Consider the following 21,797-nt stretch of genomic DNA (forward strand, 5'->3'; position numbering starts at 1 on the left):
GCACAATGTGGTAGTAATCTATGGTCTACAGACCACGTCAGCTACAGGCCAGCTGTGAAGTAAGTGACTAACCAACATGTGGTCTCGTTGTGGTCCTTTGTATAACGGAACAGGTTTACTGAATGAATGAATGAATGAGTAGAACACAAATGAACGTAGGTCATGTTGTGATATAGTTGTTGTTTTCTATGACAGAGGAGAACACAGTGGCCTGTCCTCCCTCTCTGTCCTGGCCCAGGTGCCCTGTCCTGGCCCAGATCCTCTGGCCTTGCCCATATCCCCTGGCCTGGTCCAGATCCCCTGTCCTGTACAGATCCCCTGTCCTGGCCCAGATCCCGTCCTGGCCCAAATCCCGTCCTGGCCCAGATCCCCTGGCCTGGCCCAGATCCCCTGGCCTGGCCCAGATCCCCTGGCCTGGCCCAGATCCCCTGGTCTGGCTCAGATCCCCTGGTCTGGCACAGATCCCCTGGTCTGACCCAGATCCCCTGGCCTGACCCAGATCCCCTGGCCTGACCCAGATCCCCTGGTCTTGCTCAGATCCCCTGGTCTGGGCCAGATCCCCTGGCCTGTACGGACTAAGACTCAAGCAGCTCCAGGCCTAGCATAGGGAACCCCAGCCAGTGGGCTGGCCTCCACACAATACAGACAGACCTCATTCACATAGCACAGCAGCTATTCTCACCCAGCCATTCAGCCTGGCCCTGACTGTACTGGCCTCAATCAACACTGAACAGACCACAATGGGGGAGAATGGGGGGACGGAAAGGAGGGGGAGAACAGAGGATGAGAGCAGGGAGAGAGGAGAGGCCATTCTTGCTGTCCCTTTCCTGAGTCAACACTGCACTCCCAAAACAATGAAAAGGAGGCAGGAGGGAGAGACGGGAGGATATGAGGGGAGGCATGGCCCAGGTCCAAATGCCACAAGTGGTGCATGTCCTGAAAAAATCCCACCATCCCAGGCACAGGGGACAATTATGAGAGGACTGGACACACACAGAACTTGAAAGCCGAACCAGGCCCTCCATCTCTCCCCCATAGGATTACCCATTTTGGTTTCAGGTAGAACCCTTTTGGGTTCTTCATAGAACACAAAATGGTTCTACCTGGAACCAAAAAGGGTTCTCCTATGGGGCTCTCTCATTTAGATATCTAGATATCATGCTGTCGGGATGTTTTTCAGCGGCAGGGACTGGGAGACTAGTCAGAATTGAGGCAAAGATGAACTGAGCAAAGTACTGAGGGATCCTTGATGAAAACCTGCTCCAGAGCACACAGAACATCTGACTGGAGCCAAGGTTCACCTTCCAAAAGGACAACGACCCTAAGCACACAGCCAAGACAACGCAAGAGTGGCATTGGGACAAGTCTCTGAAAGTCCTTGAGTGGCCCAGCCAGAGCCCAGACTTGAACCCAATAGAACATCTCTAGAGAGACCTGAAAATAGCTGTGCAGCAACGTTCCTCATCTAACCCTACAGAACGTGATAGGATCTGCAGAGAAGAATGGGAGAAACTCCCCAAATACAGGTGTGCCAAGCTTGTAGCATCATACCCAAGAAGACTCAAGGCTGTAATCGCTGCCAAAGGTGCTTCAACAAAGTACTGAGTAAAGGGTCTGAATACTTATGTAAATTAGTTTTTGATGAGGGAAAAAAACAATTTCATCAATCATCAATTTAGAATAAGGCTCTAACATAACAAAATGTGGAAAAAGTCAAGGGGTCTGAATACTTTCCGACGGCACGTACACACTCAAGGCTACACACACTGAGCTATTTTCACATGAGACCTTAGAGTCTCAGCATTCATTCAGTTCACACTGAGTTCAACAGACTGTCTCCAACCCTGGCACACTAAAGACACACACACACACACACACACACACACACACACACACACACACACACACACACACACACACACACACACACACACACACACACACACACACACACACAGAGCCAACTGGACCCACACCCACTGCTGAAAACAGGACACACACACACACACTATTTCTCACACACATCGACGCCAGACTCAAACATTGATGAAAACAGGACATCAGTGCCAAGTGGACACACACACACCCCAGTGCCAACCAACAGGATTGACTGGAACAGTGGGCCAAGGAGACACTGCCCTCTCTGTTCTGTCTCTCTGGACAGAACTGGGTTCCTACCTGAATAGTGGAGTAGGGGCCAGATAATTTGACAAACCCACTCATATTTTCTATGCTAACACAATGGATTCCAACTTCTACAATCTGTACAGCATTCAAAATTGTCCTGTCAGGATCAACTTCCGTATCATTGACTTTTATTCATTTACATGTGTCTTGTGGTTCTACACTTTAAGTAAGAAATAACTCAACACTGAAAACCATTCAATAATAACTCAACATTATAAACATGTATTATACTGTATCTCTGACTGGCTGATTCCTTTGAGACAGTTAGTAGTGTCGATACACTAACCATGTCCACTTCCACCTGTGTCACCTCTGACCTCTAATGAGCCCAGGTCCACTTCCTCTCTGAGCCCAGGGAGGAGGTCAGGGGTGATTAGGTGCTAACCCCTCAACTACAGACCATTAACACATCAGTCGCAACACCCCCCCCTGCCCCCAAACTCTGAACTCCAGTCCGCGGTAAAAAGAACTTCCCCCAGCCAAGTCCAGGCCAGTCCCGCCCTGGGGGGGGTGTCAGATCACCTCAAAGTACTGCAGTAGAACTAGAGCACTACAGCAAATACAATGTAACTATACTCATTCACTCTTTTCACTCAATGACATTCCATACGTTAAGAAAAGAAGAGGAAAAAGGAGGTAATTCAGGGAAAGTGTCATTCTCCCTCCTCTATTTTAGTAACTCCTCCCACTCTTTTTCTGCTAGGGGTCAACTGTTTTTCTAAGTTTGCCTTGGACATTTTGATCCCTCTGGGCTACTGTCTTGTCGTGTGTGTGTGTGTGTGTGTGTGTGTGTGTGTGTGTGTGTGTGTGTGTGTGTGTGTGTGTGTGTGTGTGTGTGTGTGTGTGTGTGTGTGTGTGTGTGTATGTGTGTGTGTGTGTGTGTGTGTGTGTGTGTGTGTGTGTGTGTGTGTGTGTGTGTGTGTGTTTTACTATCCTTGAGGGGAACATTTTGCCGGACCCCACAAGGAAAAAGTAGATTTTAGGCTTAAGGGTTAGGGTAACAATTAGGGTTAGAATTAGGGTAAGTGGTTAGGTTTAGCAATTATGGTTAAGTTTAAGGTTAGGGGTTAAAGTTAGGGTTAGGTTAAGGATCAGGATTTTGAAAAGGAATCAATTGTTTGGTTCCCACAAGGATAGTAAAACAAACGTGTGTGTGTATGTGAGTGTGCGTGTGTGTGTGAGTGTGCGTGCGTGCGTGCGTGTGTGTGTGTGTGCACGTGTGTATGCGGGCATGTGTGTATGCGTGCATGACGTGTGCGTGTGTGTGTGTGAGCGTTCATGACTCTGTGTGTGCGTGCATGTGCAACGAGGGACGGGGGACGGAGGACGGGGGACGGGGAGGGGTCATTCCAGGTAGATCAAAGGCTTTAATTTTCCATGACGGTGGCTGTGGGCAGCACAATCTCCCCCTTTCACTGGGTGGGAGAGGTGTGAGGTGTGAGGTATGAGGCTCGCACTATGGTGTCAGGCTGCCTCTGCCTAGCTATAGCCCAGCTAACACAGGAACAGCGGAACAGTGGAGCAGCTGTTAGGGAGGGAGGGAGGAGGGATTGAAGGGTGTTCTATTTGGCAGGGGGTATGAGACACCCTCTTTTTGAGTGATGAGGAGTAAGACAGTGAAGACACAAGCAACGGCGGAGAGAGACGGTTCTAAGTCCTGTTGAAATCTGGATGTTTCTAGTTGGATCAGTGCTGGGATCTGGGTCATTTGATATAATGTTATAGAGATATTCGCAGGAATGAAGCATGCACTGCAGGCTAATCTCTATCACACACAGACACACACACCCTGAGCGGTCGACCCCCAGGAGTGTGGTGTCTTCCAGCCTCAGAGAGCTGAATGAAAATCCCCCTTCAGGAGCTGTGAAATAAATCCCCAGAAATAGCTGTGGATTCCATCTGAAACGCCAACCAGTCCGTCACTCTGCCAGCTGTCTACTGGAGAATACAGCCTCTCATGGCTCAATCCTAACTTAAGATATGTACTTGGAACTATAATGTTGTGAATGACATCAATATGATTTATGAATAAGATATGCATGTGTATTTTAAGTTGACCCCTAAACTACTTAAAATGCATAACTAGCATCACTTATGTTGACTATAAAAAATAAAAAAAATTCAATTGAATGTCATTTATCTGAACTGTAATTTCCTTTATCAATGCCAATGCTGGCTCCGATAATGCGGAGCCAGCCCAGTGTCTGTCAAGCCAAAAGCACAACCCTGTCTGCTGTTTGTGACTCCGGAAGTCATTCTGTCTAAGCATTGGTCAAGTGAGTGGTACAGGGGTCTTGTTAGCTGCTCTAGAACAGGGGTTCAAACCTTTTTCACTTGGGGAACCCCTTCTAGCATTGGGGAACATCCAGCGAACCAGTGTGTTCAGACTCTAGCAGACTGACAATGTGTCAAACAGCCCAGGGGGTTAGCCCTTGTAGGAACCACATCAAAATACCAGACCACAAACCCTAAACACAGGCACACACACACACACACACACACACACACACACACACACATACAGGCAAACACACAAAAACACAGGCAAACACACACAGGCTCACAAACATGCGTACACACTCAGGTACACAAAACACACATACCAACACACTTACACAAACATAACCTTCGAGTTCCATTCTCTCCACAGAGACAGCCCTCCCCTGTGGCCCCCTGGATAATGTAGTATTTCCTGCAGTCACCCTTTATGATGTATTAATGAGAAATGGGATTCCATTCTGCTCTGTTCTCTTTGGCTGGACTACAGATCCCACTAACTCCCCTCCTCTCATCGCCTATCTCTGAGACATAAAGTCCTGTCTCACTGCTCCTAGTATTTTCCATCCCTCCCTTTGTCCTTCCCCTCTGCTCCACTGCTTTCAATGCTCTTACAGTGTACAGGTATCATAAGTCAATACTAGACGTTCATCCACGTCTGAGGATGTCAGGAGATGATGTGGAAACGGACCAGTAGGGGCAACAGTGAGCGCTGTTACCTTCAAGTAGGTAAACATCTGCCTCTGGTGCAAAAGGTTGAATGTTCGAATCCAGCAAAAGTTGTTTTTGAGATTTTAGTTTTAGGCCTATCCCAAACCTTAACCCTTACCTTAACCACACAGAGTTAGTGCCTAAACTTAACCTTAAACACTTGACATTTCTAACACCTTCCAAATTTGACATTTGAGAAACATGGAGACTGTGAGAGGTTATTGGTATAGGTACCACCTCTACCTTTCTATTTCTGATTACCCCCCACACACACACACACCCAACCTTCCTGCCAACTCCCCCACCCCAGACTCCCCATCTCCCTCCCTCCCTCCCCCTCTCCTCTCAGTAATAAATCTTTGCAGGCGACAGTGTCACGATGTCAGAATGTTTTTCCTGTGACAGCAAATACCTCATTCACAGGATATGGGCCGTGCAGTGAGAACATACTCTTTCCAAACACACACACAGAACACACACACACACACACACATTCAAATGTATACATCACGGCCACATTTACACACATATAATAACTACATTAATTTCTGAACAGAAACACAGACAGACAGTGGCACACTGATTGAGCTCAGACGCAGAAACCTGTCTCCACTTTTCCTACGGGTCAATGATAATCAGCCACCCAGAACAGAGCCTCAGCAGACCACCATAGAAAGATACACACACACACACACACAGGTGTGTGGGTGATCCCTTGTCATCTCTAGGTTGGCTCCACTGAGTGTAGTAGGACATTGATCATCGTGTCATCTCCTTGACTTTAGAAGCAAAAACAACACAACCATACCAGTGACATACTGAGAGTGTTTTAGTTTCCTTAGTCGTCTCTATCATACTTATACTAACAAAGTATTATTTTATCGCCACAAGACAAATAGGCTATTTTAATTTCATTCAAATTTGTTCATCAAAATGGCGTGAAGTTAGGATGGGATTGGCCCCTTGACCTGAAGCCTGGTTGGTTGGATGTGTATGACTCCAATTAGACATTCTGGTGATGGTTTAGTGGTGGTCTAGTGGTGGTTTAGTGGTGGTTTAGTGGTGGTCTAGTGGTGGTCTAGTGGTGGTTTAGTGGTGGTCTAGTGGTGGTTTAGTGGTGGTTTAGTGGTGGTCTAGTGGTGGTCTAGTGGTGGTTTAGTGGTGGTCTAGTGGTGGTTTAGTGGTGGTTTAGTGGTGGTCTAGTGATGGTCTAGTGGTGGTTTAGTGGTGGTTTAGTGGTGGTTTAGTGGTCGTCTAGTGGTGGTCTAGTGGTGGTCTAGTGGTGGTTTAGTGGTGGTTTAGTGGTGGTCTAGTGGTGGTTTAGTGGTGGTCTAGTGGTGGTTTAGTGGTGGTTTAGTGGTGGTCTAGTGGTGGTTTAGTGGTGGTTTAGTGGTGGTCTAGTGGTGGTCTAGTGGTGGTTTAGTGGTGGTCTAGTGGTGGTTTAGTGGTGGTTTAGTGGTGGTTTAGTGGTGGTTTAGTGGTGGTCTAGTGGTGGTTTAGTGGTGGTCTAGTGGTGGTTTAGTGGTGGTCTAGTGGTGGTCTAGTGGTGGTTTAGTGGTGGTCTAGTGGTGGTTTAGTGGTGGTTTAGTGGTGGTCTAGTGGTGGTCTAGTGGTGGTTTAGTGGTGGTTTAGTGGTGGTCTAGTGGTGGTTTAGTGGTGGTTTAGTGGTGGTCTAGTGGTGGTCTAGTGGTGGTTTAGTGGTGGTCTAGTGGTGGTTTAGTGGTGGTTTAGTGGTGGTCTAGTGGTGGTCTAGTGGTGGTTTAGTGGTGGTCTAGTGGTGGTTTAGTGGTGGTCAAGTGATGGTCTAGTGGTGGTTTAGTGGTGGTTTAGTGGTGGTTTAGTGGTCGTCTAGTGGTGGTCTAGTGGTGGTTTAGTGGTGGTTTAGTGGTGGTTTAGTGGTGGTCTAGTGGTGGTTTAGTGGTGGTCTAGTGGTGGTTTAGTGGTGGTCTAGTGGTGGTTTAGTGGTGGTTTAGTGGTGGTTTAGTGGTGGTCTAGTGGTGGTCTAGTGGTGGTTTAGTGGTGGTTTAGTGGTGGTTTAGTGGTGGTCTAGTGGTGGTTTAGTGGTGGTCTAGTGGTGGTTTAGTGGTGGTCTAGTGGTGGTTTAGTGGTGGTTTAGTGGTGGTCTAGTGGTGGTTTAGTGGTGGTTTAGTGGTGGTTTAGTGGTGGTCTAGTGGTGGTTTAGTGGTGGTCTAGTGGTGGTTTAGTGGTGGTTTAGTGGTGGTTTAGTGGTGGTCTAGTGGTGGTTTAGTGGTGGTTTAGTGGTGGTCTAGTGGTGGTCTAGTGGTGGTTTAGTGGTGGTCTAGTGGTGGTTTAGTGGTGGTTTAGTGGTGGTTTAGTGGTGGTTTAGTGGTGGTCTAGTGGTGGTTTAGTGGTGGTTTAGTGGTGGTCTAGTGGTGGTTTAGTGGTGGTTTAGTGGTGGTCTAGTGGTGGTTTAGTGGTGGTCTAGTGGTGGTTTAGTGGTGGTTTAGTGGTGGTCTAGTGGTGGTCTAGTGGTGGTTTAGTGGTGGTTTAGTGGTGGTCTAGTGGTGGTTTAGTGGTGGTTTAGTGGTGGTTTAGTGGTGGTTTAGTGGTGGTTTAGTGGTGGTCTAGTGGTGGTCTAGTGGTGGTTTAGTGGTGGTCTAGTGGTGGTTTAGTGGTGGTTTAGTGGTGGTTTAGTGGTGGTTTAGTGGTGGTCTAGTGGTCGTTTAGTGGTGGTTTAGTGGTGGTCTAGTGGTGGTTTAGTGATGGTCTAGTGGTGGTCCATTGGTTTTATAGTGGTGGTCTAGTGGTGGTTTAGTGGTGGTCGAGTGGAGGTTTAGTGGTGGTCTAGTGGTGGTCCATTGGTTTTATAGTGGTGGTCTAGTGGTGGTTTAGTGGTGGTCGAGTGGTCGTTTAGTGGTGGTTTAGTGGTGGTCTAGTGGTGGTCTAGTGATGGTCTAGTGGTGGTCGAGTGGTGGTCTAGTGGTGGTCTAGTGGTGGTCTAGTGGTGGTCTAGTGGTGGTCTAGTGGTGGTCTAGTGGTGGTCTAGTGGTGGTCGAGTGGTGGTTTAGTGGTGGTCTAGTGGTGGTCTAGTGGTGGTTTAGTGGTGGTCGAGTGGTGGTTTAGTGGTGGTCTAGTGGTGGTCTAGTGGTGGTTTAGTGGTGGTTTAGTGGTGGTCTAGTGGTGGTCTAGTGGTGGTCTAGTGGTGGTTTAGTGGTGGTCTAGTGGTCGTTTAGTGGTGGTCTAGTGGTGGTCTAGTGATGGTCTAGTGGTGGTCGAGTAGAGGTTTAGTGGTGGTCTAGTGGTGGTCCATTGGTTTTATAGTGGTGGTCTAGTGGTGGTCTAGTGGTGGTTTAGTGGTGGTCTAGTGGTGGTTTAGTGGTGGTCTAGTGGTCGTTTAGTGGTGGTCTAGTGGTCGTTTAGTGGTGGTTTAGTGGTGGTCTAGTGGTGGTCTAGTGGTGGTTTAGTGGTGGTCTAGTGGTGGTTTAGTGGTGGTCTAGTGGTGGTCTAGTGGTGGTTTAGTGGTGGTCTAGTGGTGGTTTAGTGGTGGTCTAGTGGTGGTCTAGTGGTGGTTTAGTGGTGGTCGAGTGGTGGTTTAGTGGTGGTCTAGTGGTGGTCTAGTGGTGGTTTAGTGGTGGTTTAGTGGTGGTTTAGTGGTGGTCTAGTGGTGGTCTAGTGGTGGTCTAGTGGTGGTTTAGTGGTGGTCTAGTGGTGGTCTAGTGATGGTCTAGTGGTGGTCGAGTGGAGGTTTAGTGGTGGTCTAGTGGTGGTCCATTGGTTTTATAGTGGTGGTCTAGTGGTGGTCTCGTGGTGGTCTAGTGGTGGTTTAGTGGTGGTCTAGTGGTCGTTTAGTGGTCGTTTAGTGGTGGTTTAGTGGTGGTCTAGTGGTGGTCTAGTGGTGGTCTAGTGGTGGTCTAGTGGTGGTTTAGTGGTGGTCTAGTGTTGGCTTAGTGGTGGTCTAGTGGTGGTTTAGTGGTGGTCTAGTGGTGGTCTAGTGGTGGTTTAGTGGTGGTCTAGTGGTGGTCTAGTGGTGGTTTAGTGGTGGTCTAGTGGTGGTTTAGTGGTGGTCTAGTGGTGGTCTAGTGGTGGTCCATTGGTTTTATAGTGGTGGTCTAGTGGTGGTCTAGTGGTGGTCGAGTGGTGGTCTAGTGGTGGTCTAGTGGTGGTTTAGTGGTGGTCTAGTGGTGGTCCATTGGTTTTATAGTGGTGGTCTAGTGGTGGTTTAGTGGTGGTCTAGTGGTGGTTTAGTGGTGGTCTAGTGGTGGTCTAGTGGTGGTTTAGTGGTGGTCTAGTGGTGGTTTAGTGGTGGTTTAGTGGTGGTCTAGTGGTGGTCTAGTGGTGGTCGAGTGGTGGTCTAGTGGTGGTCTAGTGGTGGATTAGTGGTGGTCTAGTGGTGGTTTAGTGGTGGTCTAGTGGTGGTCTAGTGGTGGTTTAGTGGTGGTCTAGTGGTGGTTTAGTGGTGGTCTAGTGGTGGTCTAGTGGTGGTCGAGTGGTGGTCTAGTGGTGGTCTAGTGGTGGCTTAGTGGTGGTCTAGTGGTGGTTTAGTGGTGCTAGTGGTGGTCCATTGGTTTTATAGTGGTGGTCTAGTGGTGGTCTAGTGATGGTCTAGTGGTGGTCGAGTGGTGGTCTAGTGGTGGTCTAGTGGTGGTTTAGTGGTGGTCTAGTGATGGTTTAGTGGTGGTCTAGTGGTGGTCTAGTGGTGGTTTAGTGGTGGTCTAGTGGTGGTTTAGTGGTGGTCTAGTGGTGGTCTAGTGGTGGTTTAGTGGTGGTCTAGTGGTCGTTTAGTGGTGGTTTAGTGGTGGTCTAGTGGTGGTTTAGTGGTGGTCTAGTGGTGGTCTAGTGGTGCCTTAGTGGTGGTCTAGTGGTGGTCTAGTGGTGGTCTAGTGGTGGTTTAGTGGTGGTCTAGTGGTGGTTTAGTGGTGGTCTAGTGGTGGTCTAGTGGTGGTTTAGTGGTGGTCTAGTGGTCATTTAGTGGTGGTTTAGTGGTGGTCTAGTGGTGGTTTAGTGATGGTCTAGTGGTGGTCCATTGGTTTTATAGTGGTGGTCTAGTGGTGGTTTAGTGGTGGTCGAGTGGAGGTTTAGTGGTGGTCTAGTGGTGGTCCATTGGTTTTATAGTGGTGGTCTAGTGGTGGTTTAGTGGTGGTCTAGTGGTCGTTTAGTGGTGGTTTAGTGGTGGTCTAGTGGTGGTTTAGTGATGGTCTAGTGGTGGTCCATTGGTTTTATAGTGGTGGTCTAGTGGTGGTTTAGTGGTGGTCTAGTGGTGGTTAAGTGGTGGTCTAGTGGTGGTTTAGTGATGGTCTAGTGGTGGTCCATTGGTTTTATAGTGGTGGTCTAGTGGTGGTCTAGTGGTGGTCTAGTGGTGGTCTAGTGGTGGTTTAGTGACGGTCTAGTGATGGTCTAGTGGTGGTTTAGTGGTGGTCTAGTGGTGGTCTAGTGGTGGTTTAGTGGTGGTCTAGTGGTGGTTTAGTGGTGGTTTAGTGGTGGTCTAGTGGTGGTCCATTGGTTTTATAGTGGTGGTCTAGTGGTGGTCTAGTGGTGGTCTAGTGATGGTCGAGTGGTGGTCGAGTGGTGGTCTAGTGGTGGTCCATTGGTTTTATAGTGGTGGTCTAGTGGTGGTTTAGTGGTGGTCTAGTGGTGGTTTAGTGGTGGTCTAGTGGTGGTCTAGTGGTGGTTTAGTGGTGGTCTAGTGGTGGTTTAGTGGTGGTTTAGTGGTGGTTTAGTGGTGGTCTAGTGGTGGTCTAGTGGTGGTCGAGTGGTGGTCTAGTGGTGGTCTAGTGGTGGCTTAGTGGTGGTCTAGTGGTGGTTTAGTGGTTGTCTAGTGGTGGTCTAGTGGTGGTTTAGTGGTGGTCTAGTGGTGGTTTAGTGGTGGTCTAGTGGTGGTCTAGTGGTGGTCGAGTGGTGGTCTAGTGGTGGTCTAGTGGTGGCTTAGTGGTGGTCTAGTGGTGGTTTAGTGGTGGTCTAGTGGTGGTCTAGTGGTGGTTTAGTGGTGGTCTAGTGGTGGTCCATTGGTTTTATAGTGGTGGTCTAGTGGTGGTCTAGTGATGTTCTAGTGGTGGTCGAGTGGTGGTCTAGTGGTGGTCTAGTGGTGGCTTAGTGGTGGTCTAGTGGTGGTTTAGTGGTGGTCTAGTGGTGGTCTAGTGGTGGTTTAGTGGTGGTCTAGTGGTGGTTTAGTGGTGGTCTAGTGGTGGTCTAGTGGTGGCTTAGTGGTGGTCTAGTGGTGGTTTAGTGGTGGTCTAGTGGTGGTCTAGTGGTGGTTTAGTGGTGGTTTAGTGGTGGTCTAGTGGTGGTCTAGTGGTGGTTTAGTGGTGGTCTAGTGGTGGTTTAGTGGTGGTCTAGTGGTGGTTTAGTGGTGGTTTAGTGGTGGTCTAGTGGTGGTTTAGTGGTGGTCTAGTGGTCGTTTAGTGGTGGTTTAGTGGTGGTCTAGTGGTGGTTTAGTGATGGTCTAGTGGTGGTCCATTGGTTTTATAGTGGTGGTCTAGTGGTGGTTTAGTGGTGGTCGAGTGGAGGTTTAGTGGTGGTCTAGTGGTGGTCCATTGGTTTTATAGTGGTGGTCTAGTGGTGGTTTAGTGGTGGTCTAGTGGTCATTTAGTGGTGGTTTAGTGGTGGTCTAGTGGTGGTTTAGTGATGGTCTAGTGGTGGTCCATTGGTTTTATAGTGGTGGTCTAGTGGTGGTTTAGTGGTGGTCGAGTGGAGGTTTAGTGGTGGTCTAGTGGTGGTCCATTGGTTTTATAGTGGTGGTCTAGTGGTGGTTTAGTGGTGGCGGAGTGGAGGTTTAGTGGTGGTCCATTGGTTTTATAGTGGTGGTCTAGTGGTGGTTTAGTGGTGGTCTAGTGGTGGTTTAGTGGTGGTCTAGTGGTGGTTTAGTGATGGTCTAGTGGTGGTCCATTGGTTTTATAGTGGTGGTCTAGTGGTGGTCTAGTGGTGGTCTAGTGGTGGTCTAGTGGTGGTCTAGTGGTGGTTTAGTGATGGTCTAGTGGTGGTCCATTGGTTTTATAGTGGTCGTTTAGTGGTGGTTTAGTGGTGGTCGAGTGGAGGTTTAGTGATGGTCTAGTGGTGGTCCATTGGTTTTATAGTGGTGGTCTAGTGGTGGTTTAGTGGTGGTCGAGTGGAGGTTTAGTGGTGGTCCATTGGTTTTATAGTGGTGGTCTAGTGGTGGTTTAGTGGTGGTCTAGTGGTGGTTTAGTGGTGGTCTAGTGGTGGTCTATTGGTGGAATAGTGGTGGTCTAGTGGTGGTCTAGTGGTGGTCTAGTGGTGGTCTAGTGGTGGTCTATTGGTGGTCTAGTGGTGGTCTAGTGGTGGTCTAGTGGTGGTCTAGTGGTGGTCGAGTGGAGGTTTAGTGGTGGTCTAGTGGTGGTCCATTGGTTTTATAGTGGTGGTCTAGTGGTGGTCTAGTGGTGGTCGAGTGGAGGTTTAGTGGTGGTCTAGTGGTGGTCCATTGGTTTTATAGTGGTGGTCTAGTGGTGGTTTAGTGGTGGTCTAGTGGTGGTCCATTGGTGGTCTAGTGGTGGTTTAGTGGTGGTCTAGTGGTGGTTTAGTGGTGGTCTAGTGGTGGTTTAGTGGTGGTTTAGTGGTGGTCTAGTGGTGGTTTAGTGGTGGTCTAGTGGTCGTTTAGTGGTGGTTTAGTGGTGGTCTAGTGGTGGTTTAGTGATGGTCTAGTGGTGGTCCATTGGTTTTATAGTGGTGGTCTAGTGGTGGTTTAGTGGTGGTCGAGTGGAGGTTTAGTGGTGGTCTAGTGGTGGTCCATTGGTTTTATAGTGGTGGTCTAGTGGTGGTTTAGTGGTGGTCTAGTGGTCATTTAGTGGTGGTTTAGTGGTGGTCTAGTGGTGGTTTAGTGATGGTCTAGTGGTGGTCCATTGGTTTTATAGTGGTGGTCTAGTGGTGGTTTAGTGGTGGTCGAGTGGAGGTTTAGTGGTGGTCTAGTGGTGGTCCATTGGTTTTATAGTGGTGGTCTAGTGGTGGTTTAGTGGTGGTGGAGTGGAGGTTTAGTGGTGGTCCATTGGTTTTATAGTGGTGGTCTAGTGGTGGTTTAGTGGTGGTCTAGTGGTGGTCTAGTGGTGGTCTAGTGGTGGTTTAGTGATGGTCTAGTGGTGGTCCATTGGTTTTATAGTGGTCGTTTAGTGGTGGTTTAGTGGTGGTCGAGTGGAGGTTTAGTGATGGTCTAGTGGTGGTCCATTGGTTTTATAGTGGTGGTCTAGTGGTGGTTTAGTGGTGGTCGAGTGGAGGTTTAGTGGTGGTCCATTGGTTTTATAGTGGTGGTCTAGTGGTGGTTTAGTGGTGGTCTAGTGGTGGTTTAGTGGTGGTCTAGTGGTGGTCTATTGGTGGAATAGTGGTGGTCTAGTGGTGGTCTAGTGGTGGTCTAGTGGTGGTCTATTGGTGGTCTAGTGGTGGTCTAGTGGTGGTCTAGTGGTGGTCTAGTGGTGGTCGAGTGGAGGTTTAGTGGTGGTCTAGTGGTGGTCCATTGGTTTTATAGTGGTGGTCTAGTGGTGGTCTAGTGGTGGTCGAGTGGAGGTTTAGTGGTGGTCTAGTGGTGGTCCATTGGTTTTATAGTGGTGGTCTAGTGGTGGTTTAGTGGTGGTCTAGTGGTGGTCCATTGGTGGTCTAGTGGTGGTTTAGTGGTGGTCTAGTGGTGGTTTAGTGGTGGTCTAGTGGTGGTTTAGTGGTGGTTTAGTGGTGGTCTAGTGGTGGTTTAGTGGTGGTCTAGTGGTCGTTTAGTGGTGGTTTAGTGGTGGTCTAGTGGTGGTTTAGTGATGGTCTAGTGGTGGTCCATTGGTTTTATAGTGGTGGTCTAGTGGTGGTTTAGTGGTGGTCGAGTGGAGGTTTAGTGGTGGTCTAGTGGTGGTCCATTGGTTTTATAGTGGTGGTCTAGTGGTGGTTTAGTGGTGGTCTAGTGGTCATTTAGTGGTGGTTTAGTGGTGGTCTAGTGGTGGTTTAGTGATGGTCTAGTGGTGGTCCATTGGTTTTATAGTGGTGGTCTAGTGGTGGTTTAGTGGTGGTCGAGTGGAGGTTTAGTGGTGGTCTAGTGGTGGTCCATTGGTTTTATAGTGGTGGTCTAGTGGTGGTTTAGTGGTGGTGGAGTGGAGGTTTAGTGGTGGTCCATTGGTTTTATAGTGGTGGTCTAGTGGTGGTTTAGTGGTGGTCTAGTGGTGGTTTAGTGGTGGTCTAGTGGTGGTTTAGTGATGGTCTAGTGGTGGTCCATTGGTTTTATAGTGGTGGTCTAGTGGTGGTCTAGTGTTGGTCTAGTGGTGGTCTAGTGGTGGTCTAGTGGTGGTTTAGTGATGGTCTAGTGGTGGTCCATTGGTTTTATAGTGGTCGTTTAGTGGTGGTTTAGTGGTGGTCGAGTGGAGGTTTAGTGATGGTCTAGTGGTGGTCCATTGGTTTTATAGTGGTGGTCTAGTGGTGGTTTAGTGGTGGTCGAGTGGAGGTTTAGTGGTGGTCCATTGGTTTTATAGTGGTGGTCTAGTGGTGGTTTAGTGGTGGTCTAGTGGTGGTTTAGTGGTGGTCTAGTGGTGGTCTATTGGTGGAATAGTGGTGGTCTAGTGGTGGTCTAGTGGTGGTCTAGTGGTGGTCTAGTGGTGGTCTATTGGTGGTCTAGTGGTGGTCTAGTGGTGGTCTAGTGGTGGTCTAGTGGTGGTCGAGTGGAGGTTTAGTGGTGGTCTAGTGGTGGTCCATTGGTTTTATAGTGGTGGTCTAGTGGTGGTCTAGTGGTGGTCGAGTGGAGGTTTAGTGGTGGTCTAGTGGTGGTCCATTGGTTTTATAGTGGTGGTCTAGTGGTGGTTTAGTGGTGGTCTAGTGGTGGTCCATTGGTGGTCTAGTGGTGGTTTAGTGGTGGTCTAGTGGTGGTCTAGTGGTGGTCTAGTGGTGGTCTAGTGGTGGTTTAGTGGTGGTTTAGTGGTGGTCGAGTGGTGGTTTAGTGGTGGTCTAGTGGTGGTCTAGTGGTGGTCTAGTGGTGGTCCATTGGTGGTCCATTGGTGGTCTAGTGGTGGTCTAGTGGTGGTCTAGTGGTGGTCTAGTGGTGGTCCATTGGCTGTCTAGTGGTGGTCTAGTGGTGGTCTAGTGATGGTCTACAGAGTCTGACAGGGAAGTCAGAGGTCACGTTCAACATGCATTTTACACTCAAGGAGCATGTTAACCATCCATCCAGCTTGCGTGTGTGTGTGTCAAATTAAATTGTATTTGTCACATGAGCCGAATACAACAGGTGTAGACTTTACAGTGAAATGCTTACGAGCCCTTTCCCAACAATGCAGAGTTCAAAAGTAAGACAAATGGAGGTAACATGTACATGTAGGTAGGGGTAAAAGTGATTAGGCAATTAGGATAGATCATTAACAGAGTAACAGCAGCGTGTGTGTGTGTGTGTGTGTGTGTGTGTGTGTGTGTGTGTGTGTGTGTGTGTGTGTGTGTGTGTGTGTGTGTGTGTGTGTGTGTGTGTGTGTGTGTGTGTGTTGGAGTCTACTATATTAAAACGCAGACAGTAGCAGTAGCAGCTCTCATTTTGTGGGCTAATTTAGACCTTATTGAGATCTTAACGAGGAATCGGACAGGAAAACCTCATTTTAACAAGGTACATTAAATGACACACATGCACATATGCACGCAACACACACACCACAGTGCAGGTACTCATCAGTAGGTGAAGGCAGGTGCATATGCAGAACCCAGCCCCTCCCTCTACTGTTTTACAACGTAACTTGATTATGCCATTCTTAGTGCAAATATCTAAACATGAAAAAGACCTAGCTAAAAGACAAAGTCAACCCGTTCCTTTGCAGTTCATTTTCTCATCCCTTCTCTACATATTCACCCTGTTTTTCTCCTACACTTTCTCCTCCCTCTGTTTTTTAGAGATAAAGGAGGAAGGAGGAGAGAGGGAAGGAGAGGGCAAGAGATTGCACAGAGGAGAGGGAAGGAAAGAGGGAAGGGGTGAGAAGGAGAGGGGGTGGGGGTGGGGTCAGGGGAAGCAGATGGGTTCTCCTCTGGTGACATGAGAGCGATGACAGTTCTTCTCTGGGGCAGATAGCGTCTCACTGGAGGACACGGCACCTGTTTCTCCCAGGCCCCCACCGCCCCCTTTCAGCCCCTCTCACACACCGGCTCTCTCACACACACTCAGCCCCTCTAAGCACTTCCTCAGCCATGAGGTCATTGCCTGGCCCAGGCCAAAAACAGCTCTGTCACCTGCACCCCCTCAGACTCCTCAAATCACTCACATACCATGACACCATTACCCCCCACACCAAGTAAGCCTCATTACCCCCCCCCCCCCCACACCAAGTAAGCCTCATTACCCCTCCCCCACACCAAGTAAGCCTCATTACCCCTCCCCACACCAAGTAAGCCTCATTACCCCCCCACACCAAGTAAGCCTCATTTCCCCCCCCCCACACACCAAGTAAGCCTCATCCCCCCCCCCCCCCACCAAGTAAGCCTCATTACCCCCACCCACACCAAGTAAGCCTCATTACCCCCCCCCCCCCCCACACCAAGTAAGCCTCGTTACCCCTCCCAACACCAAGTAAGCCTCATTAACCCTCCCCACACCAAGTAAGCCTCATTACCCCTCCCCACACCAAGTAAGCCTCATTACCCCTCCCCACACCAAGTAAGCCTCATTACCCCCCCACACCAAGTAAGCCTCATTACCCCCCCACACCAAGTAAGCCTCATTACCCACCACACCAAGTAAACCTCATTATCCCCCACACCAAGTAAGCCTCATTACCCCCCACACCAAGTAAGCCTCATTACCCCCCCCCCCCCCACACCAGGTAAGCCTCATTACCCCCACACCAAGTAAGCCTCATTACCCCCCCCCCCCACACCAATTAAGCCTCATTACCCCCCACACCAAGTAGCCTCATTACCCCCCACACCAAGTAAGTCTCATTATCCCCCATACCAAGTAAGCCTCATTACCCCCCCCCCCACATCAAGTAAGCCTGCTCCGGGATTCTGATCTAGCTTTGTCTCTGAGGGTGTGATCTGATATATAGTTACATACCTGATGACAGGTATGAGAGTGGACAGAGTGGACTAGACAGAGAAAGAGAGAGGTGGAAACTGAGCTGCACTTCCTAATCTCATGACAAATGTATGACCATATTAAAGACACATTTTTCCCTCAGACTACACAGCGCCAAAGAATTCGAATATCTACTGGGTGAAATTCCACAGTGTGCCATCACAGCAGTAAGATTTGTGACCTGTTGCCACAAGAAAAGGGCAACCAGTGAAGAACAAACACCATTGTAAATACATGAAATACATATTTATGTTTATTTTCTTCCCCTTTTGGACTTGAACTATTTGCACATCGCTACAACACTGTATATTGCCATAATATGACATGTGAAATGTCTTAATTCTTTTGGAACTTTTGTGAGTGTAATGTTTACTCTTAATTGTTATTGTTTATTTCACTTTTGTTTGTTATCTACTTCACTTACTTTGCAATGTTAACATGTGTTTTCCATGCCAATAAAGCCCTTAAATTGATGCCAATAAAGCCCTTAAATTGAGAGAGAGAGAGAGAGAGTAAGAGTACAGGACAGCTGAACGACCTCCACGGGTGTTCTTACAACAATAAAATGAATCACACGCAGAGAATGATCATCTTTGATTATGAGGTTGAGCATCTCTCTGTTTCACACTGTAAATATTGCTCTGTTGAGTAGCATCAATCTAAACATGCATTCTTGCAGCATGAGAAAAAGTATTGTGATTCCTTCATCAACTCTAGTCCCAACAGTGTACCTTAATGAAGACCTTGTTCCTCTTCTTTTCCTCCTCTCTCCCTCCTCTCTCCCTCCACTCTACCTCCTCTCTCCCTCCTCTCTCCCTCCACTCTACCTCCACTCTACCTCCTCTCTCCCTCCTCTCTCCCTCCTCTCTTCTCTCCTCTCTTCCTTCTCCCGCCATCCTTTCTTCCTCCTCTCTCCCTTCTCTCTCCCTTCTCTCTTCCTCCTCTCTTCCTTCTCTCTCCTCTCTCCTTCCTCTCTACCTCCCCTCTCTCTCCGCTCTCCCTCCTCTCTCTCTCCGTCCTCTCTTCCTCTACTCTTCCTCCACTCTCCATCTGCAGTCCCACTTTAATCACACACTTCAACTAACAGCTAACACATCTAACTCCAATAATCAACTAATCATGATCTTCATTTTAGAATGCAATTAGTTTCATCGGTTGTGTTTGCTAGGGATGGGGGAAAAGTGTGACACCCCAGAGGACTGGAGTTGCCCATCCCTTCTCTAGAGGTTACTTCAGTAGGTGGTTTTCACAGTGCTATATGACCTGACGAAGATCCAACTCGGATCAAAAACATTGTATTTTTTGTGCGTCTGATTAAATCACCATGGGAGCCTACCAGAGTTGCAGACATAGCTTTTTCTTTGATACATTCATCTCGGTAGCAGTTGTGTAATTAGTAGCAACAGCAACTGCTGCTGTGGCCTCCGTGGAACAAGGTCTATCGCTACAAGTTCATCTACAAGACCTATTCTCCTTTTTCCATTCATTTATTCATGAGAGAGAGTAGAGGTCTGGTTCTGTGAAGACCTCCATCTGGACCACATAGACTGGACTTCCAGGAACAGCAACAGCAGAACTGAATCAGCCACTGCATGATTACACACACACACACACACACACACACACACACACACACACACACACACACACACACACACACACACACACACACTACAGTAAGACTGAAACATTACTGGAAGAGTCTCTGCTCTATATTTACACTGGATAGAGCAGGATTTATTAAACAGACATGATCATTACACCACACTGTCTAATAGAGAGTTCACAGCTGTTCCTGACACAGAGGAAACTGTTATTATCATTAGTGGATATCAGCCGTCTCTAGTTGATCTGATAAAGGATACAATCTGTAGTAGCCTCGCACACACACACACACACACACACACACACACACAGCACTAACGTATGGAATCCTGTATACAGCAAAACAATGTACAAAAACAAGCAGACTTGGCCAGAAACACAAACATGTAAACACACAAGAAGAAAACGAGGCCAGTGGTGGCCTTAAAATCCCCCCGGTCTTTCTGTGTTGTTTACTGTTAGAGTTCTGATCCAAATGTTTGTTTTTCTAACGACGGGCTCCGGTGCTGTACGGATCCCCTGCCTGCACTGCTCACTCCCCTGCCAGTCAGAGAGCTAAAGGAACACACACACAACCATAACACTCAAGAACACACCAACTCTCACTTCTCCCTGTTTCAGAGCAGCTTTCCCATAATGGGGGAGAATAGCAATAACAGCCGTGAACACTGGTCCATAATAAACCCCACCTACACACACGGACAGGCACGGGCACACTTAATTATTATACGACTGAAATCATCCACAAACATCAAGTTAGGGTACACAAACCAATAGCTAACAGACATGAACAAGCACACAATCTACTGAAAAGGATGCATACTACACCACTAAAATATACAACACACCCACAATAGTCAACTTTGAGCATCAAACATCTGCACACTTCCTGGAAACCCCTGTGGCTCAGCCGAGAAGCATGGTGCTGCGGACCGCATACAAACTGCTCCTGTGGAGCTACCTGTGTCTTACCTTGTGTCTGGGGCGTGATGTAGGGGGAGGTGACTCTGTCTCTGTCCTCCCGTCTCCCTGTCCCTCCATGTCCCTGTCTCTCTCCTGCTGCATGCTCTGTCCCGCCAGCACCATGGACTTACATTCAACACACGAGCCAATCATCAGCTTCCTCCCATCATCCACCAGGAGGGTGCGGCACCCGCGTGGGGCGTACAGGAACACAGGCAGCCTGGCCACTGTGACCGCACACAGCCCCCCCTGACGCCTCTGCTCCTGTCTGCAGAAGAAGCACACAAAGGCCTCGCAGCTGTACTGTCTGGCCCAGGGAGAGCTGGCCGGCTGGGGGGTGGAGGAGGCTGGGCCTGGGGCTGTAGAGCTGGGGGTGGCAGAACCCTGGCTCTCATGTTGAGCCCACTGGGCATGCAGGTCGTGATAGCAGAGGGCACAGGCTGACACCAGGCCGGTGGCATCGGCAGGTTTGGCGCGGGGAGCGGGGGGGTGGATGGTGAGGAAGGGAAAGAAGGGCTCTCTCTCTCCACAGCGCCCGGGAGGGTTGACATGGAGTTGGAACTCCCCCCCGACCCCTAGCTCTGCCCCACACAGGTAACACACTGATACAGACGCACCATGGCCAGAGGAAGAGGAGGACACCCCCTTTTGGGAATGGGCCAGTCCGGCTCCCCCCGTGGCCAGCGCTGCGTGGTACCTCCCCAGGAAGGAGGTGACAGAGGTGATGAGGTCCTCACTGAGGCTGAGGCGGTACGCCCCCCAGATCTCCTCCAGGATGGCGTAGCATGGAGGACAGCAGTGCACCCGGCCGTTCCTCACTCCCTGGGCACCAGGCGGGCACGGCAGCAGGTTGATGAAGGGGAAATACATGGCACCGCGGGCTTTGCCCACGCCGGCCCGTGCATGTGCCACCCTCACATCCCGCCCGCACTCCTGGCCACAGAGGAAACAGGCCTCACAGGAAGCCTGAGACTTAGGTAGGCGGTCCGGGGGCTCTGAGGGGTGCCTTTCCTGGGGAGTGAGGTAGGGAGGGTGGCCCGAGGCTGGTGCAGGGGTGGAGGAGCCCTGGTTGAGGGGGACCACGTAGAGGCGCTGGAGAACGGGCACGTCGGCCAGCTGGAAGCCCTGCCACTGCTGCATGAGGGAGGTGTGGCAGCTGGCACAGACCAGGGTGGTGCCCCCCGGGGTGAGGGGCATGGCGCCAGGGGGAGGGCTGTGTAACCACAGGAAGGGGAAGAAGGGCTCGCTGGCTGCCCTCTCCTGCTTCTGCACAGACACACGGAACCTCCCGCCCTGCCACATCCCGCTGCCACAGATGTAACACACACACTCCTCGGGACTGGTACTCCTGTTGGCACCCCCACTGGCACCACTCTGGGGCATGGCAATGACCCTCCTGGCAGCATCCCTGGGTGGTCTCAGCAGGGCCAATACCCTCTCTCTGCTGCTGCCAGCTGCTTCAAACACCTCGCGGTCGTCGTCACTGGTTATATTGATCTCATGGTCGTTGTCAGAGTTGTCAGAGGCTGTAAACCTACCCGGAACACATTCTCTAGGTGCTGCTGCGTCGCGCCTAGAGGCGACAGTGGTGCCAATGGGTGATAGCCCGTCGGCAGCGTCAGCGAGATCCTCTCCTTTCTGGTGGAATATGAGGGAGGGATGCCTGGTTAAGCTACAGCTGCTGTCAGCAGCGCGTTGGAGAGGGCGCGGGTCAGCGTGTCTGACATTCCCCTCCGCTAGCCACTGCCTGTTGCGCATAATGATCCCGTTGTCCTGCACAGGTGTGTCGACGTGAGAGCTGTCATAGTATCTCTGTGACACAATCTCTTGGGACAGAGATAATGATGATTGAGAGACATGATTCATAATTTTAGCACCGCGCCTGGACGGCATGGCACTATCCGATTTCGGCGAGTCCTGTGCCTGGTAGACACCAACCGGATAGCGGATAGCCCGTTGAGAGTCAGGGCTGTTTTTAACACTGATGTTGTTCTTCCTGCTACCGTCTCTGGGAGTTTTGCTGCTGTTGGCAGATGTTTTGTACTTCTCCTTGCTCACACCGGCGCGGTCTACT

At 49.6% G+C, this 21,797-nt stretch overlaps 1 protein-coding gene across 1 annotated transcript in view; it reads right to left on the reverse strand.

Annotated features, from left to right (window-relative positions):
- The window catches only part of LOC139411526 (genetic suppressor element 1-like), a 452,683-nt gene extending 431,518 nt beyond the window's left edge, over positions 1 to 21,165 (reverse strand). The window contains exon 1 of the mRNA XM_071157992.1: positions 19,733 to 21,165. Within this exon, the coding sequence (XP_071014093.1) occupies positions 19,733 to 21,106 (1,374 nt within the window). The 5' untranslated portion in view covers positions 21,107 to 21,165. The remainder of the gene's footprint in view (positions 1 to 19,732) is intronic.
- Between the last annotated feature and the right edge of the window lie 632 nt (positions 21,166 to 21,797).

This window comes from Oncorhynchus clarkii, chromosome 6 (assembly GCF_045791955.1).
Source record: "Oncorhynchus clarkii lewisi isolate Uvic-CL-2024 chromosome 6, UVic_Ocla_1.0, whole genome shotgun sequence".
Lineage (NCBI taxonomy): Eukaryota > Metazoa > Chordata > Actinopteri > Salmoniformes > Salmonidae > Oncorhynchus > Oncorhynchus clarkii.